The 18,573-nt window shown below is 44.6% G+C and overlaps 2 protein-coding genes across 3 annotated transcripts; both read right to left on the reverse strand.

Annotated features, from left to right (window-relative positions):
• Window positions 1-8,398: 8,398 nt before the first annotated feature.
• On the reverse strand, window positions 8,399-11,481 carry NCBP2 (nuclear cap binding protein subunit 2). Of its 2 annotated transcripts, none has more exons than XM_059822645.1 (4): window positions 11,376-11,481; window positions 11,191-11,230; window positions 10,098-10,219; window positions 8,399-9,506 (listed from the first exon to the last, which is right to left on the reverse strand). In XM_059822645.1, the coding sequence occupies exons 1-4, from the start codon at window positions 11,454-11,456 to the stop codon at window positions 9,435-9,437; spliced, it is 315 nt and encodes a 104-aa protein (XP_059678628.1). In that variant the 5' UTR covers window positions 11,457-11,481; the 3' UTR covers window positions 8,399-9,434. The 2 variants fall into 2 exon arrangements, with proteins under 2 accessions (XP_059678628.1, XP_059678627.1); XM_059822644.1 differs by having other exon boundaries at window positions 10,098-10,236; window positions 11,049-11,230.
• Window positions 11,482-15,027: 3,546 nt separating this feature from the next.
• On the reverse strand, window positions 15,028-17,408 carry PIGZ (phosphatidylinositol glycan anchor biosynthesis class Z). Its single transcript, XM_059822908.1, has 2 exons — window positions 17,291-17,408; window positions 15,028-16,589 (listed from the first exon to the last, which is right to left on the reverse strand). The coding sequence occupies exons 1-2, from the start codon at window positions 17,406-17,408 to the stop codon at window positions 15,028-15,030; spliced, it is 1,680 nt and encodes a 559-aa protein (XP_059678891.1).
• Window positions 17,409-18,573: the final 1,165 nt, after the last annotated feature.

Here is an 18,573-nt window from a genome sequence, read left to right on the forward strand (position 1 = left end):
ATCAAAAACTGAAATAAAGATTCCAGTACCCTCACATTAACTTCAACCCAGACTAAACTCTGTGTGGTCATATGTGTACACCAATAGAACATACTAAATTCTCCTAGACTTAACAGCTGTATTGAAACTCTCTTCGTGAACAGACTAGGTGCCTGCCATAACCATTAAAAAAGGAAAATCATGAACTTTGTTATAGTGCTATGCGTGCAGGGAAAAGCACCCTGACCCTCTACACAGAAGGCAGTCACAGTACAGCTGTCTGTATGCTCTCAAGCCTTTACCAGACAGAACACTGATCGTCCTTCAACGGGTGGGATAGACACGTTCTTCTGCAAATATCCCGTGAAAATATGCTCTCTCCAGTGCTGCCCATCAAACTCTACAGTCTGAGAGTCCATCACAATCCTGAGCACCTTAAAGCTTTGGTACCTCAAGCATACAGCTTTGTATGATACATTTTCTCTCCTCTCAGGACAGCTCTGGGTCTGGGAACAGTTAATTACCTCCAGATTTGTCTGAAGTTGGAGCCCTGGCTCATTCTTTCCTAGAAAGAGATTAAAATTATTTAGTTGTCAGTTCTATTCATCTGCACATGGACAACGACGAGTATGTCGTGCCTGCTGAAGCGTGCACCGCTCATGGAGTACTCCAGCCTGTGAAGTACTCAGTTCAACCGGGAAGACAATTCACAGAGCACGACGAGAAACAGCACCGCTCGCTCACGTACATCAAAGTGATTTTGTTTTCTAATAGGGAATGAATCAATCATAACAAACTCAGTCTCACACCTGTTTTAGTTCAATTAAATATCTTTAGGGCAAAACACATGATCAAACACAGAATCAACACTGTATCCGGGGACTGTTGATGGACACCACATATTTATTCAGGCTACTGGCCTCTTTTACTGGATTAGCACAAATCAGCTGGACTCTTCCCTCACTTTTCACATCCTACCAGCTTTCTGCACTCTTCTGAAGCAAGGTCTGTAGAGCAAGTAATATTTGTTGGGCCTCATGGACTTGGATTGCGAGAAAAATACTGTCCTGCAACTGATTTTGGATGCTTAGCCTGAGGGATTTTGAATCTCTCCTACCAAAAAGCTGTGGTTACTTTTTGTGACACTGTTCTGCTCAGCTTCCCTGACTCACTTTGAGATACAACTCAAGAGTCAGTACTGCTCCCATACTGCTCCCACATAACCTTTCAAGAATTGTCCTGGCATGTTAGCATGCTTCATGTTTAGTTTATGGAGAAATAAGTTAGATAAAGTTCATTAAGGCACATTCAGTACTTTAGCACTATGCACACAGATCTCACTGAACTCAACGGGAGATAAAGCTAAGTTCCTGACAGGACTGCAGTCTATAAAACAATTCATCAAAAAGTCCACCATGACTCAAGGTGTGTGAGATCTGAGTAACTTCCAAATTCTCTGCCGTGTTTCCCTCTGGCAAGCTTAGACAACAACAAACACCTTCCCCTGACAGTTGTGCAGGATAGAACCTTGCAGGGTTGCTGCTTGAAGGCTTTTTCAAACTAATATCTAGATTTCAAAGAGGAAATTCACCTGGGAAATTAAAAGCAGAAGCAAAAGTGCAGAGACTCTGGGACATTTCTGGACTTAAGGAGAAAAAGTCCTTTCCAGTTCCTGGAAACACATTTCTGCTCTTACTGGAGTAAATTCAGAGGGGAAAAATACCACTACAAAAAACAAACCACAAACCAGTCCTTTGCCAGCATGCACAATCGTGGTTACTACGTACAGAACCTTTCAGTTCTACAGTGCTCAGTGTTAGGAGGCATGCTACATCTCAGCAACCTTAGGCACTTCTACCTCTGCTGCTTCAGGGTATGTTAGAAGATAGTTTAATCAGTCACTAGTCACTTTTGTTTCAAGCAGACTCCTAACATGAAAGAGTTTCTTCAGGAATGAGACACTGCATTAGCTGTATGGTGAAATGATGCTCGCAGAACACATCGTTCCAGAACCACCACTCAACTTAGCTGATTGCGAGGACTCACAGAGCACGCTCATCTTGAAGCGAGACACGGCTTCTCATGACATCTTGTGGCAGCGTGACAAGCTGACAGGGGTTTTGTTTTCACAAAAAGTAATTTAAGATGTTGCAAAACAGTGATATTACAGAAAACCAAACACACAACAAAAAGCACCAACTTATAATCAAATTAAGCTGAACAGACTAGCAACACTTTTTTAAGTCAGAAAAATTCCCAATAAAAATATTTAAAGACACAAAGTATAAAATAAGAAGATGATTATTTTAAAGTAATAAAATAAAGACAGAAAATTGAAACAAGTTCAGTTTGAAGCAATTCAAACTGCATGTGAGCTACAGATCTAAAGACAAGTGTGTATTATTAATACTTAATACATTCTTACTTATTCTAACTAGAAAATCAGAATCTCCTTTTCAAATTGTGGCTTGCAGGGAGAGATTGGTACAGAAGGAAAAAGCTTCATTGTCCAGAAACTTAATTACAAGCTGACTCAATTAAGGTAATTTATGCTGTTGCATGTAACTGGAGAAATATTAAAATAGCACATTTTATTTCCCATTTGTTTTCAAATTGTGTTCTGAGAAAAAATGTCTTTTAATTATACCTGAAATAACACAAATTGTGGTTCAATACTGTCCTAATTGAAAAACATCAGTCCCAGAGGAATCAATAAAAGGCCCACCTTGAAAAGGAAATCAGAGGTGGCTCTAATTAAATAAAATTAAACCCAACAAAATTATTTGAGATATAGTCTTATTTTCAAAAACGTACTCATCCTCAAGGCACTCAAGAAAGATGTTTTCCCAGTCATTAACTGAGTAATGCTTAATTCACACTATTTTTTGACAGAAGGTATTTCAGTTTCCCTCTGTGCAACTTGGCATCTGAAATCCTGACTCAGCCCCTCTGCCACTGGAACAGTGGTAGATTTTCTTGTCAGGGCAGAAGCAACTGGCTTTGCCTAGACTTTGTTGGAGGATAACAGAACAAGATACAAGCAGGTTTTATGTAGTCAGAGATGAGCACGGGAGAACAAAGAGAAAGCTTCTGGGAGGAACATTCAACCAGAACTGCTGCTCTTACTGAACAGTCCAGAAAGCGTTTTCAAAAGCAAATGTCTGCTGTAGCACTTTCAAAGCAATAAAATCCTACACCAGGAATAACTCATATTTGGCCTTCAAATGAGAAAAAAAACCCACAAAAACAAACTACATTTCATTCAGGTCATGCACTCTAAGATTACTGCTTCTGCCAAATTTAGCCACAGCACAATGGTGCAATGAACAACGGAGACCCTCCATTCTGCAGAGGGATTCACGTGAAAAGCCATTCCATGCAGTCCTGTTCCCATTGAGAAGCACCCTCTGGAAATCCAGGTGAAGGTGCTCCTGGGAAGGAAATGAAAGTGCAAAGTTTTAAACATAGTCTTTACTCAACTAGTAAACGGTACAAAATGTTACAGCAGTACCATTAGACTAGTGGAAGACTTAAGCAAAGATGCCTGCAACTGCTTTGGAAGGTCTTAATAACATCAAATAACATCAGTCCTGCATGGAGAGGATTCATTCCACTAGATCCCTACTCTGTTCTTAAGATATTTATGATTATTTTGTAAAAATGGTTTAAGAGATCTGATCTATATCCTGCAAGTACTGCTCATCTTTCCAAACGATGTGTGAGAGGTGTATCTTCCTGACAGTCACGTTACTGTGTTATGAAATACGTTAGCACCAGTTGGAAAGACAGTCTTGTCAGAGCTAGGATTGAGAAGACCGAGAGGCTCAACTCCTCATCCACCACAGGCTTGTCACACACAGTATAAGCCCCCTTATGTCTCAGATCAAAAATTTGTAAGATAAAAAAAGGGCACTTTCATACAGAGATACTCAGAAGCAACAGACATTAAAGCTTGCAAAGTGCCTCAAGGACTACTGTAACTCCACAGAAACAAATTAGACATTTAAGACCCTGCCTACTGTCTTGTCAAGCTGCATACATTTACTTTGTGTGTAACACAGAACTTTATTTCATAACCTGCTAGAGATTGAAAAACAGATTTTTGACAAAAGAGGATTTGCTGGCACAGTTACACAAAATATAATTAATGGGAGGTTGTGAAGCATGGTTTGGGCATCTGAGTCCAGCCCTCCTTCAGTATCACCGGTGTGCTTTTGGCAAAATCTGAAGCGGTTGCTGGGAGCAGGAAAAGAAGTCACCACAGACACAGCATATCGCATATCGCAATATCCAGTACAAAAGACAACTAAGCTGTTGCTGAACAGAGAAACAGCGATGGGCTACAAACCCACAAATCCTGATCTCCAGTTGCCTCCACTTTGAAAAATAAACTACAGATAAAAATTAGGTTTCTGTCCATTTTTACAACCCAAACCAAAGCAAAATCTTGGGACAGTATGACATGCAGCATGCTGCACAAAAGAGCTTTCAGCAACCATCTTCGCTGTGTAAGAATATAAAAGCATACTAATTTCATAGTCACTAGAGGGAGCCATCTGCCATTTTACTTGTGCTCTCCTCAAGTGTTTGAAACTCCGATTTCATGGCTCTGCTGAAGGGAAAGATTATTTGTGTCAGATCTAAACATACTAACTAGTAAGTGTTGCAAAGAAGAATTTCGCTACCTATTTTTTCTTTTTTTTTCCTGTAAGGAACCCTAATAGACACGCAAATAACCTTCAGGTGGAAGCTAAAATAATCTTGGAGAATATTACCTCACTGAAGTAAAGCATATCTTCATCTTCAAAAGCAAGTTGGGAAGCAGAGTGGCAGGAAGGTAATCTTTACTTAAACTGTGGAACCCTGACACAAGAATGGATTTCTCCTGCTTTCAGAAAGCAGTTTCTGAAGGTCAGCAAACTTGCTTCTTCATGTAACTGTCTTTAACTGACAGGGATGTAATATAACTTTTCTACCTTTGTGGTGCAGACATTGAGTGAAGTTATATGGTCTTAACATACAAATATTGTATTTTTATGCATTCTCCAGAACTAGATCATTTGCCCAGAAATTACAATGGAACATGGAAGATTCTGCTCAATCCTGATCCACCACATGCTCAGAAAATAAAATGTAACTATGAAGCACTAAGAAAGTAGGACCTGCAGAAGACCTCTATGGCCCAAGCTTAGAGTAACTCATACATGTAGGTGATAATGAAAGACTTTTGTGATCTATTTTTCTCTCAAATTGTGTTTTCTAGAATTGATCATGACTAGTTATGTCTATAATGGGACACTATACTGGGAACTTCAGATGTGTGAAGTGCACAGTCCTAACTTTGTCTGTACACATCCCTTATGGGCTGTTCAAGGCTCTGGAATAGACAAGATCATGACCAATTTGCTCAACTTAAATTTCTATGGTGTCTCCTTGTGCAGTGCTGACGGCTGTGTCTGGAGGTGGGAGAAAGAAGTAAGCTCTCTTAATTTCCATAGTTCAATCAGTTTAAGGTCTGAAAATGAGCCTCGAAGGAGCTTTATGCTAGAAGCCTTTTACCTCAGTATACAAATAATAAATTAATTATTAAAAATTTAGTAGATTACCCCCAAAAAGAAACTGTCCCTCTCCTTTACTATGGCTTCTCATCCAGTCTGGATAGAGCACAGCTTTTTGAGAAAGGAGCAAGGCCTGTTTGCAATTTGCACCATTACTGAAACCTTGGGATACAAATACAGCCAACCTTGATTAACCTTCCTCTGTCTACGTGGGACAGAAAAACAAGATGAAGCAGTAAGGGAGACAACACCTGCCAGTCACAAGTTGGGACTCAACACTGGTCTTAGCCGGACAAGGGCAGGGAGGCCTCCTCCCCCAAGCCATGAGAAACATTAACACCATCTAGTTATCCCAAAAGAGACAGCAGAGGAGTCGTGTGCGTTACTGTAGAGCAGCTCTGAGTACATCCAAACCCTTGCGCAAAAGCTTATTTAGGTAGGAACCAGCAGGAGACATACGAAAGCAGACAATTAATAAATTAGGCCATTACTTCCCAAACGTGATAGATGTTTTGAAGCCCAGGATGCTTCTCTCTGCAGTCTTCACAAATTTTTTGGTACTTTACCTGTAGTCACTTCAGGCCCTACACTTACCTGGAAGTACCAAATATGCTCAGCTAGGAGCTGAAATCCCAGAGACTGCAAAGAAAAATGCCCCCTCCAGTTCTTCCTTCGTTTATATGCTGTAGTGTAAGGTATGATTTGTGCTTTAGAAACTCAAATGGGCAACAGTTTATTAGATATTCAGTCCCTGTGGACTGCTTTCCTTTGCCTAGTATTGTCTTTGGATGTATGGATGAAAGCCTTTGTACAAACCACACCGATTTTAGTAGAGTCCTTCATCAATTTCTACCTTCATAAGAAGCCTAATCTGACAAGATATGAAAGATGATGAGGTGCTGGATACTAGCTTAAATACTTCAATCATTTTGTCTTTCGGAATCATCTGTGTAGAAAGAACCATTACATCAACACCAATGGTGGTGGCACTGGCACCAACCTGAGTAGGAGCTTTACTGCTGCGCAGGGTAGTAAGTAACCCGACTAATACAAAGACCACCTTGAAACTAGCCTGCAGGGGTATGTTGGTAACAGGGATTATTTTGTCAGTCATTGAAAATTAAGACCTTTCATGCTCCAATTTACACTCTACTGATTTTACACTGTAATACGAAGACTCAAATGTTGTGAATACAAGCCTTATTTGCAGCTATTGGTGCCAAAGAGAGGCATGTAAATCAACCCACCATGAGCCTGCACAAGAGTCTGAGGGAGAGACTGAAGCTCTTGGCGACTTCATTTGTACCAGCTTCTCTTCCATCAAGGCATGGCTAAGCTTCCACTCATATTCTTAGCTGCTGTATTTCTTTATGGATACAATTCCATAAAAGTACATTACGATGAGCAAGTATTTAGAAGAGCTAATATAGAGCTTAAACTTCTATAAAAGTGTCTATAATCATAATGAACTGGCACGTCAAAAAAATCGCAGGAGATCCTGTAGTCCCAAGAGAACCTAATCACAACAAACTGGTATGTAAGAAAGCTAAAGAAGCCCCCCAGTGAAGTTTTAAAGACTTAATTCAGTTACTTTCATTAAGCACTATCTTCAGCAGAGCCATGTCTGATTTCAATTAGGGAAGGCAAAAATCAAACCATGTTCAATCAATTTCCTCTAGATGTGCTTTTGAGATACTAAGACTTCATGTGATGTATCACGTGCTTTTAAACCTCATTTTGATTGAAACTTTTCTCAAAATAGAAAATCTCACTTTAAAATAAAATCTTTCCATACACATTGCACATATGCAGCAAAAGACAGTGATGGTTTTGAGGGAAAATGTTATTATCACCTCCATTTCATTTGAGAATGACTGTCTTGCAGCACTTACAATAAACAGTAATTTTAAAGCTCATTTTTATAAGGAAGTGCACCTTGAAAACTACTTGTTACACACCAAGGACTTTCACGTCCACTTCAATATCAGTAAATAATTTAATTTCTGTTCTGCAATCCAAGAAGTACCAGAATGAAAAGCATTAACAAACATCTTTCAGCATCCAGTTAAGAACTGAACAAGACTGAAAATCCAGTCAAAGGGAAGGAATATTCACTCTTGCCATCTTAAAAGACACTAGAATAAAGGATGCGGACAGGAGTCTGAATATAGCTCCTTTCTCTCACTGATTCTGTTAGAAAAAATAACAATCCATTTTAACGTTGCAGCTTTATTTGAAAGTGACTTAGAGTTCTGGTAACACAATTTTTTATACAAAATCGATACAAGGAAAAATAAACTTCAGAGGTTTCCTAGAGCAGATTACAGGCTGTAAACTCATAATCGAATGAAAAGGCAACTTTGTTCAAAGTCTTGTTTGCAGACCAGCATCAAGTGATCCTGAAAATCTACTTTTACTCTATGTGCCAAAAAAACCAAAGCCCACCCAAAACCTTGCTTCCTAAGTAAGCAAAGTCTCATTGCACTTGTTCTACCTCACTGTATTTCCTATTTACAGTAACAGTTGTGACTAACTGCACACAAGAAACGCATCAAGATTTCCAACAGTATCTTCGGTAAATAAAGATCAACTTTTACATACCTGGTATTTTAAAAGTTTTTAAAGAGTCACAGACAACAAGGTATTTGGACAAAACTTGATGAATTGCCGTTTCCAAAGAACTCAGAAGTCCATTTAAAAAAAAAAATCCAAAGCTCTGCAATAGTTCCTTTTAAACTGTTTCATTCCAGCAGGTCAATTTCACAGATCTTGGGATCACTAATTATTTTTATTCCTATGTCTGCTGTACATCAAAATCCCATAATATAAACTAGCAGTATTAATAGGATCCGGGGGGGGGGGGGGGGGGGAAATCTATTCAGTCCTGCAATTCTTTCACCATTCTTACCACATGCTCAGTAGAAAGCAAGGCTCCTCCTAAAACTAATCTTTTGTCTGAAACCAAGTTTCTCAAATAGTTTGTTCTCAAAATAGATCTTCTTTCTCATTATACACACAGTTCCTCAAACATCCCATTTTGGGGGGTAACTGTACAACATGGCTTCATGCCACCCTTGTATGCACAGGAAAGATACTGCTCCTGAAGTACTAAGGCTGTAGAGAGCTAGCAGACAGGAGCAAAAGACTACTACTCCAACCGTGAAAATAACTGCTACTGTAATTCTTACACTTGCCGTTCTCTGTATCCCACAAAGCAAAATGGTTCTGAATCACGCAATGTCGTGCAATAACATTATACTTCGTGGAAGACTGCAAGGGTCTGGTTTCTGCTCTGCTAGGCTTGCTTCTCACTTTACGATTCCGGGGGTCATCAGTCTGACTTGTGTTATTGTGGCTGTTCATGTAGCCATGTTAGGAACAGGATCAGTGTAAAAGGATGCTAACCCAGTAACCCCAGAAAATCTGCAACTTTAAGTCTTCCCTAGAAATTGGAAAATTTCCCTAGAAATTCCACTTCCTTTTCAGGCTCTTTGCCTTTTTCTTTTGTCTCTGAAACATGCACCAATCCTCCTTTATTGCCGCTCCCCACCCTGTGATACCAATGTAAACAAAATCCAGTGATAGAATAATCAAGTTTTGCCAGTGAAAAAAAGCACCATACCATTAAACCTTTGCTCCTTTTCGTAGAGTTACAGCAGCATTTAGAGACCAAAGCCTCACGCATACTATTGCTTAAGACCTTGTATTAATGTACTCTGCAATGCTTTGGATCCTGGTATTAAAACGGAAGAGATATTATGTGATCACAGGAACACGGACAGTAGTTTCTGTGAATTTCTAGCTACATCAATTTGTGTGCAACAGACCTACTTTGTGCCTGGTGACATTTACAATGCAGATTTAGTTCTCCTGTGAGGCTGATGAGTCATTCACTATTCACTGGCATTGAACAGTTTTGCCATAGCCACCTCGTCCAGCATCATAGTCTTGCCGATATTCATCTCGGACCTTGCGAAGGAGGAAAAAAGGGAAGCTCAGTAAAGACAAAGAAAAACAATTTCTCAAAAACTATTACACCACCAGAATATAGTCAAACTGAGTTCACAACATGTAAGTGACCACAAGGAGCCGACTGACAAAACAGAAGGCAAAGTGCATCATGCAGAAGCCTGGAATACAGCATAAAATCACTTAATAATGTCCAGGGGAACTCTTTAATCAAGACAGCCAAAGTGAGGATGGCTAGCCTCATGCTTCAGCAGTAAAAGCATCTGCTACCTGCTCAACTTTAGGTAAGCTATGTGCTGTCCTTTGTGTTCTTGACAGCCTTACATTTTCTGAGCTTACTTATAAGCATTATCTCCCCAAGCAGCCAAGACATTTCTGAAAGTACTTTCAGTGAAATGTATGAAAAAGTTATTTAGTCTTAGTGGGTAACATCATCATTAATAACATGTCTTACAGACTAACATATAATGCTATCTTAAACAATAATTTGTAAGTTGCTATTCCTGAAGTTGCGCTGAGCATGTTTATTCAAAAAGCAGTAATTTGGCAAAGTCACCAGTCCCTTAAAAACTAGGCTGTACAATAACCTACCTGGCCCCCTGATCTTCCACGACCATACTGTCTACCCTCCTTAAATCCTGCATCCCAGTCTGTCCTTATGATCCTATCATCAAGTCTGGTTCCATTGATGTATCGCATTGCATTTTCAGCATCTCCTCTTGCATAATACCTTAGCAATAGGTTAATGAAAAAGATGGGCTTCTATTTACAACACATGAAAAAAAGAACAGTATCAAATGGGCTACAAAACCAAGTATTTGCTTGAATCAGGTTCCTGCTCAGTTACTTTTAAAAGGAACCGCTTTTATGAAGCTATGTGGGCTGAGAAAAGTGCCAGTGAAACAGAGCAATGTGCAGGAATTCAAGCATATTAAAAATGCATATATTGGATCAAGTTCTTTAACCACACCCACCCTTAAAAGCATAAAGCTCTATTACTAAAGAAAGAATGAGAAGCCCCATGCATGCTCCGTTCATGCTGCAAACTTTCACCATTTCGGTGAGTTCGCCAGAACCAGCAAAAGAATGATCTTCAAAAAGACTTGCATGTAATGAAGTCAACACATGACAGGGATGCAAGATACCAACAGAAACTTTATGCATATGGTTGTATGAAAAGAAACACCTCTTTACTCGGGCACTGAGACTATGCTTTTAGTCCAGAGGTCAATATCTAGAAAGCGTCTGGCTTAAACTATCACAGCGAAAGCAATCTAATAACTTCCACTCGACGTGCAGTGCATGCTTGCCCTCTCTCGCCCAGGACTCCCACGGACACTCTAGCAACCGCATAGTTTTCTCCTCGGATAGCTTTCCCGTGACTCAGAGCCTGCACTGCAGCTCACCCACGCCCTGACCGCTCCTGCCCACCGCTGCGGCGGCCTGCGGGCGGCACAACCAGCCGCCCCCCAGCGCGGGGCCCGCTCCCCCCGTCCGGCTCCAGCGGCCGCGGGCAGCAGGGCCGGGCCCGCAGAAGGATACTCCACGAAGCAGAAGCCGCAGGCAGTTTTCTTCACTTTGTCCAGCCCCATGATGACCTTCTTGATGTCACCGCTCTTGCCGAAGAGCTCGTGGATCTGCTCCTCCGTGGTGTAGAAGGAGAGGTTCCCCACGTACAGCGTGCAGCTCTTCCTCAGCAGCCGCTCCTGGTCGTACCGCGTCCCCTGAGCCGCAACGACAGCGTTACCCCACGGCGAGCCCGCAACCGGGCCTGGGCCCGGGGCCGCACCCGCACCCGCGCCCGGGCCCGGGCCAGGCGGACCGCGCGGCCCCCGCCCCCCGCAGCAGCGGCGGCGGCGCCCCGCTCACCCGGAAGTGCTGGTCCCGGTACTGGCTGAGGTCAGCGTAGGAGTCGCTGCGCAGGATGCTCAGCGTCCCCCCGGAGCACATGGCGGCACGGCCGCCCCTCAGCGGCTTCCCGCCCCTCAGCGCCCCCGCGCACGCGAGCGGCGGCCGCTGAGCGGACAGCCAATGACGAGGCGGGCCCCGGCCCTCGCGAGAGGGGGCGGGGCGCGGCAGCTGCTCTCGCGGGAGCGGGCGGGGCGCGGCTCTCGCGAGAGCGGGCGCAGGATGGTGCTGCGGCGGGTGCTGTTCGCGCTCCTCAGCAACCCGCGCCTGATCGAGAAGCTCTCCGAGTCGCGGCCCATCCGCGCCGCCGCCCGCCTCACCGCCGCCGCCATCACCCGCGGGCAGCTGGGCGCCCGCCAGGCGGCGCGGGGCCTGGGCCCCCGCCTGCTCCGCCTGCGCGACGCCTTCCTCGGGGAGCTCAAGGACGGCGCCCGGGCGCGGGGCTGGCCGTGGCCCCCCGGGCGCGGGCCGGGCCGGGGCGGCCGCCCCGGAGCCGCGCCCTGACGGCCGCGCCGAGCGGGAGGCAGCTGCGGAGCCGCGGCCGGCGCGGGATCCCGCCGTGGAGGAGAAGGAAACCGCGACCGCTTCCCTGCGCCAAGCGCAGGAGGACGAGTGCGTTCGAGCCGGCGGGCGAAGGGGCCCCGGGGCCTTGGTGACGGGCTCCTGGTGACAGCCGGACCCCCTCAGCCTCTCCCGACTCGGGCGCGGCGCACCGGCCTGCAGCGCCAGCCGCGGAGGACCGCGGGTTACCCTGGCCTGCGCAACGCGGATCGCGAGCTGCGGACTGGCGCTGCCTTTCCACAGCGTATGGCCAGGAGCGGTTCCTGAGTCCAAGCATGAAAACGTGAAGCATGCTGCTTATTGGTGTGATGGATTTTCATTTCAAAGTCAGTTTACACGTTCCACAGTACTCAGTAACAGGCAGAAGGCAGACTCACATTAAACATCGTCCAGAATACTGTCAAGATTGTCACTTTAAGTGCTTGATAAGAAACTTGAAATAAAAACAAATTTCTCACTGGAGTTCCTTTAACAATTTCTGTCTATACAACAGTAATATTCTACGTTTACATTGCAACTTCGGTACAAAAAGAGCTCTAAATGTCGATGATGATGGATGGGATAATCGCCCATTTTACAGGTAGGTAAAAGAGATTCAGTCACTATCCTAAAAGCACACCTGAAGTCTATGGTAGCAAGAAAGGTTTAGGGAAAAAAATTATCAATAGAGCCATCCTAAGTGTAAATAGGGAAAAAGATGTAGCCATCCACTGGGCTGGTTTACTTAAGTTGTTGCATCCAACAACATAATGAGACTGAAGTAGTTAACCTTCCTTTGTAGCATGTTTCACTATTTAGTCCAGCTGACTAGATGCTTAGTTAACTGGGGAGGATGATTGCCATCCTTTGTATCACACGAGGTGAAAAGAACCTTGCAAATTATCTGAGATACACAGTTTCCAGCATTACTGGTAAAATTAAACCTCCCACCAACAAAGACTTAGGTGTGCATGGATGGAAAAACTGGATCTACGGTGTACATGATAAAGGTCTAGCTGGTGAGACAAAAGCAGTGTATTTTCAGTCTGAAATCTTATTTGTAGTCCAGGTTCTCTCCTTCGCTCTATCACAGGTTACCTGTGCAGCGGTAGAGAAGTCATCGTGCCATGGGAATGGTGCTCCATCACATCCCTGAAGAGTTTCAAGATCTACCCCGCTGAGATTGCCAGAGATCATAAGTTTTATGAAAATAATTTTCAAAATGTAAAAGCAGCTGTTTAAGAAAGCTGAAAACAGTAAGCAGGACATGGAATACCAGCTGTGGCACATGACTGTCATCTCAGCGTAGGAGAGCAAAAAGGAAATTAATTTGGAAAATACATCTGGCGTCATGATGCTTCCGTAACTATTTCCACTACTTCATAAGTCATCAGTACAAACATACATGCACCCCCTCTTGCCCCACCTCCCCCCAAAACATGCACCTTTAATTTACAGGCCTGTCAATAATGAAGGATGAAAGATGTGGGATGAACATATAGGGGAGACTTAAAATGCTTTACAAGAGAGCAAGAGGTATGTTCCTTAAAAATCTAAATCGTACGTTCAGTTTGGAAGATACAGGAAAATCCTTCACAGAGGGATTCTTTTTTAGCTTCCCTTTAGAGCCTGGCAGCAACATATATTGTCTCTGTTGAAAAACTTGCTCATAAGACCTTACGTAAAGCTGTGTGGATGAAGAACTGCAAAAAGCATTGCTGCCTTTGTGAGCAGAAAGAATTCAAGTGTCAGATTCGTTTCACAGAGAGGCTTGACGTACAATGCATGTGCCAAATTAGTGTCTCCCTGCATGTCCGGATGTTTTGGATCCAGAAGTTCATGCAGGCAAAAATGAAAATTGTTAGTTGTGCTATACTATGAAGCATATATATCATTCTCAGCTGAAGCTCAGGTTTATTTGTGTCACACTTTAAAATCTGACTGCTCTCCGATAGAGAGCCAGGATGTGATCTGTCATTCTCGCTAAGCTGATTTAATGGGGAGCGGTTACTGAACGGGGAGGGGGGCGCATGGGATGCAGCTCCTCCCTCGGATCCTCACACACTCCCCTGCAGTAGAACTGGTGGATCTCTAACCCTGTGGTGTGCCAGTTTGGAGATCCATCTGGTCAAACACATACAAAGGACCGAATCCCTCCGAGTTACGTTTTCTGGCTGCGCAGCTCCTCAAACCAGCTCGCCGCAGGGCCTGCGGTGCACCATTGCTGGTGCTAGAGCCACGACAGAGCGATGAAAGCTGCGAGACGTGCAGCGGGAGTGCGCAAGGGGAGGACTGCCCTGTTTGCAGTACCTAAACAACAGACCGGCTTAATGCCATCAAAATGCAGCATTGTCAAGCTGCTCTATGTCGTACGTATGTAGCGCGTCCAAAGAATGCAACTGTGGCAAGAAACGCTAAACAGGCAAAGCTTGGATTTTAGGATTTAGCACAAGTACTTATGCTTAAGCATCTTCCACGTTCTAAATCAGATTCTGTCAGATCAACGTTGGGATTTTTCAATACAGAACCAACGAAGACGATATTACAGTGCTGGTGCCTATATTGTGACTGCAGTCTGGTCTAATGACTGAGAGGATGCTCTGAATTTTTAAGAGCGTAAAAATAAAACCTTATTGGGTCAGACCGGCTTTTGTCTAGTCCTGTAACCTCTCTCCAGCAGCTGAGTTAATGCCTATGATCAGTAAAACCCACACAATCCACAAGCCCTCTGTCAGAGATTATAAGAACTTTCAAAAACAAATCTCACATGGAAAGAGCTAAGCTTGAATCACAGTTTTGGTGGGCTCTATATGTCATCCCCTCTCATCAGGAAAATGACACAAATTAATATGAAACACCACAGGGGCTGAATAACTCAAATTTTAAGCAGATTCTATCCAGAACTAGCTATACTGGTGAGTGTGACAGTGTGAAGAAAGGAAATAAAGAGACTTGGGGGAGCTCCCAGTGCTGCTGCTTGTGCTGAAGGTGGGTCTGTGAAGAGGAAGGTCTCACAGCACCTTTGGGCAGCACCCAAGTGAAGTGAAAAACTAAAACATTGTTCTCCTAAAGTCTAAAGGCTCTGCTGATCTCTGTCAAACTGAAGGATGTATAGTCCTAACTGACTTCTCCAATTTCCACTGAATAAGAAGGGTATTTGTGGTGGGTCTTCCATTGACAAGTGTGGAAATATCAAAGTCTCGTTCTTGAACGAGACACCACATTTTGTAACCGTGGCTCTGACCGTACCGGGGATTATAACAAAAAAATGACACTCATTGCAGGTAAAATTGTTTGTTCGCTGCTCTACTGTTCGGCAGAGGGTTTCTTCTTCAGAGCCAGCCATATCAATGACTTCTATATGTGTGTCTCTCTTCTTGATATTAAGCAGAGACCTAGGAGGCATGTAGGTGTGAGCAAAGAGTAGAGTATAGTGTCTTGGATGACTTGAGGACTCCGCAGAATGCATGAGTTGCTCCAGGTGAAACAAACATGGTATCAGTCCTCCCTGGTGTAAGCACCCGAACAGCAAAGCCCCGAGAACATTGAAAATAATAATGATGTGTTTCCACTTCACAGCTCTATTCTGTGATGTGCTGAACAGGACTAATGGCAAGATGAGAGGAATGAGAAACCGAGGTTCTTGGTGACTGAATAGGGAGAGAAATGCCAAAGGAACAAAATAAAACAGCAGTAGCGTTGGATTGCCCTCAGAATGCACTAATAGCCCAGATGACCCATGGTAATACGATTTGACTCGTATTAGTTGATGGATATATTTCTTTAACATTTTAAAACCAGCACCAATGGCCACAATATGTAAGATCCCAAAGAGCATTATTCCATTGACCGTAAAATGTGTAACTCGTGGGTGACTTCCATGCAATGCAAGATTATGAGGATTAAGATTATAGCTGAGAAAATTTAAAGGGGTTACTATCATCTTATCATTTAATTGACCTATTACATCAAATAGGCCGCTCTTTTTAACGCTGTAGATGTTGTCTAAACCCATAGAGGTAAAATAGAAGGTGTCGGCTGTTACAAAAACAATAGCAGTAAAACATGCACATAGGACAAGCTTCAAAAAGTGGTTTATGACAGTTTTAATGCTCTTTTGAGAATCAACAATTAAACGTGCCCAGTAAAGCAGGGGCATTAGAGCAAATGCCAAAAAGGTTGGCCTGTTGAAAAACCCAGCAGTTGTTATAATACCTATGAGAGGGCTGCTTGTAGGCTCGGCTAAGCTGCCATCAGACTTCTTCGAGGAAACCAATACCATCAGAATAGCAAAGAGAAGTCCTTCAAGCGTGTTGGTAAACGTTCTTGTGTAAAATACCAGAGTGACGTACGATCCAGCAAGGAGTACCAGCGCTTTCCACGGATCCGCTTCCCAGAAAGGAGCTAATTGATAAACACTATAGTCGAGTATAAAAGAAAACATTGTAAAGAGAAGGCGAGGTGATACAAGAAGGGTGTAGCTGTTGATGCAACTTGAACATATGTCCAGCTGCTGCAAAGACTTGATCACCCAGTAGGTAACTCCAGATGTCATTAATGGGAAAACAGCTGTTCTGCAAGGAGAGCTGGAAAGGAACTCCCATGGATAATAGACCTGTAGGTTTAAAATATCTCCTATAAAGGAAGAAAAAAAAGAAAAAAAACCCACAACCCATACATATATAATGTATTTTATTCAGTAATTCAGCATTAGGGATACAACTTAGTGTATAAGGCATCACAATGCCGAGCAGTCCCTAAACTTTTGAGACTACTGTCAACATCGAAATTTTTAGAAGAATACCATTAATCTTCACAAAGCTTCAAGAAAAAAAATGAGCCTATGATGGCGATACGGTTCCAGGCACCACTTTGCACGGAGAGCACCCAGCAGGAACACAACCACCCAGAACTGCAGATCCGCTCGTACCCTGCTTGCAAGGATCGCCTTGTAACAAAAAGGGGGCGTAAAGCCCTCTGCTCAGTTCACGTTTGGATGCAAACAGCGGACTGTAACTCGCGGCGCGGGAGGAAGGCAGGCGGCCTCTCAGAACGGCGGTATGCGATAGATACGTGCCTATGCGTTCCGCAGCACGGCTTTGCATGGCCCGCGGCACCCGCGCTGCAGGGCTGCAAGGGGAAATGCCCCCTCCGGGGTCTCTGCGCCCCGGGCGGACCGGAGCGGACGGGACCGTCCCTCTCGCGCGCCGCGGGAGCGCTCCCGCCGCTGCCCGCTTGAGGGGACGCGGCCGGGGCCCGGCGCCCCGCCGGGCATGTGGGCACCGCGGGGCCACCCCGCCCCAGCCCCGCCCCTCCGGCAGCGCCCGCCGCCTTACCTGCCATCACCTCTGGCGACTGGAAGAACTCGTCGGGGTGCAGGTAGCCGGCCTGCGGCAGCAGGCACCAGCCCGCCCGCAGCGCGGCCAGGAGCGCCCACAGCCCCTTGGCCCACATGCCGCCACCGGCTCCGCCGCCGAACCGGCTCCCACCCCCGCCCCGCCAGGGGGCGCGCGCCCGCCGACCGAGGCGCCGCAGCGGGAGCCCGGCGCGCATGCGCAGCGCCCTCCGCCGCGGGGGACTGCGGCCCGGTGGGCCCCGCCGCCTCCGCCGGGCCCTGTGCAGCGTTCAACAGCCAAATTAAACGCACCCTAATTTTAATTATTTCATAATTGATCAAAACCCACGAGTGGTGTAGAGATAAGGAAATGAGCAGCCACCGCCAAGAGCAGCTGTGGAACACTGCCTTCTCTGGTGCGAGGGCTGTTAGCAGCCAGTGCCTCCAGGTGCCAGCCATTGCCGACAGAGCAGCCCACTCTGCCGCCGGCCCCTGCGTGACTGTAACACTGCTCATGGCGACAGCCGCACCGGGCTCTTGACAGCAGTTCTGTAACCGAGACAGACAGCAGGGAAGGAAAGGGTCGTTGCTGCCCCTTCTTTATTATACTGAGCAAGTTTGAACCACAGAACCACAGAATCGCTATGATGATACTGATGACATTGATCATAAGTCAATGATCTCATAATCTCAATGTCGATGATACTGAGAATAATTATTTTTTTTCAACTGCTTTTCTGTAGTGGTGTATTCACAGAGATAATCCACTGTAAGAGGAAAATGTGAACATGAAATTACTGTGCACTTCCTGCCTACAAACAAAATCATTCCATGAAAGAAGAGAGGAGATTAATCCAAACACTCATACAGGTGATGCAAGAAAACAAGGACGACATAGACTCCTTCAGGGGCCCTCTAAGGAATGGAGCAATGCCTGATAACTGTGGGGTAACAACACCACTAACAGCCTCACAAAACCAAAGGACTTGGAGATCTTGCTATATATCCTATTTAAAAAGCCACTCCGCAAGCTGGAAAGGATCCAAATGTGGCAGAAGCGCACACACACCAAACACATGGAATATGCATCTAATACATCAACTATGTATTTGACAGATAAAATCTAACACAGCGTATTCAGAGGTATACAGACAGAAAGCCATGGCCAAGAGGCTTCAACTAAATGGCCAGAGGTATCATGGATCCCTGGCTGACAGGAGCAGAGCTCAGACCCAAGGACTTCAATCCTGCGTAATTGTGGTTTTGGGTGCTGCTGCATTGTGT

The sequence above is a fragment of the Gavia stellata genome, chromosome 11, assembly GCF_030936135.1.
Source record: "Gavia stellata isolate bGavSte3 chromosome 11, bGavSte3.hap2, whole genome shotgun sequence".
Taxonomy (NCBI): domain Eukaryota; kingdom Metazoa; phylum Chordata; class Aves; order Gaviiformes; family Gaviidae; genus Gavia; species Gavia stellata.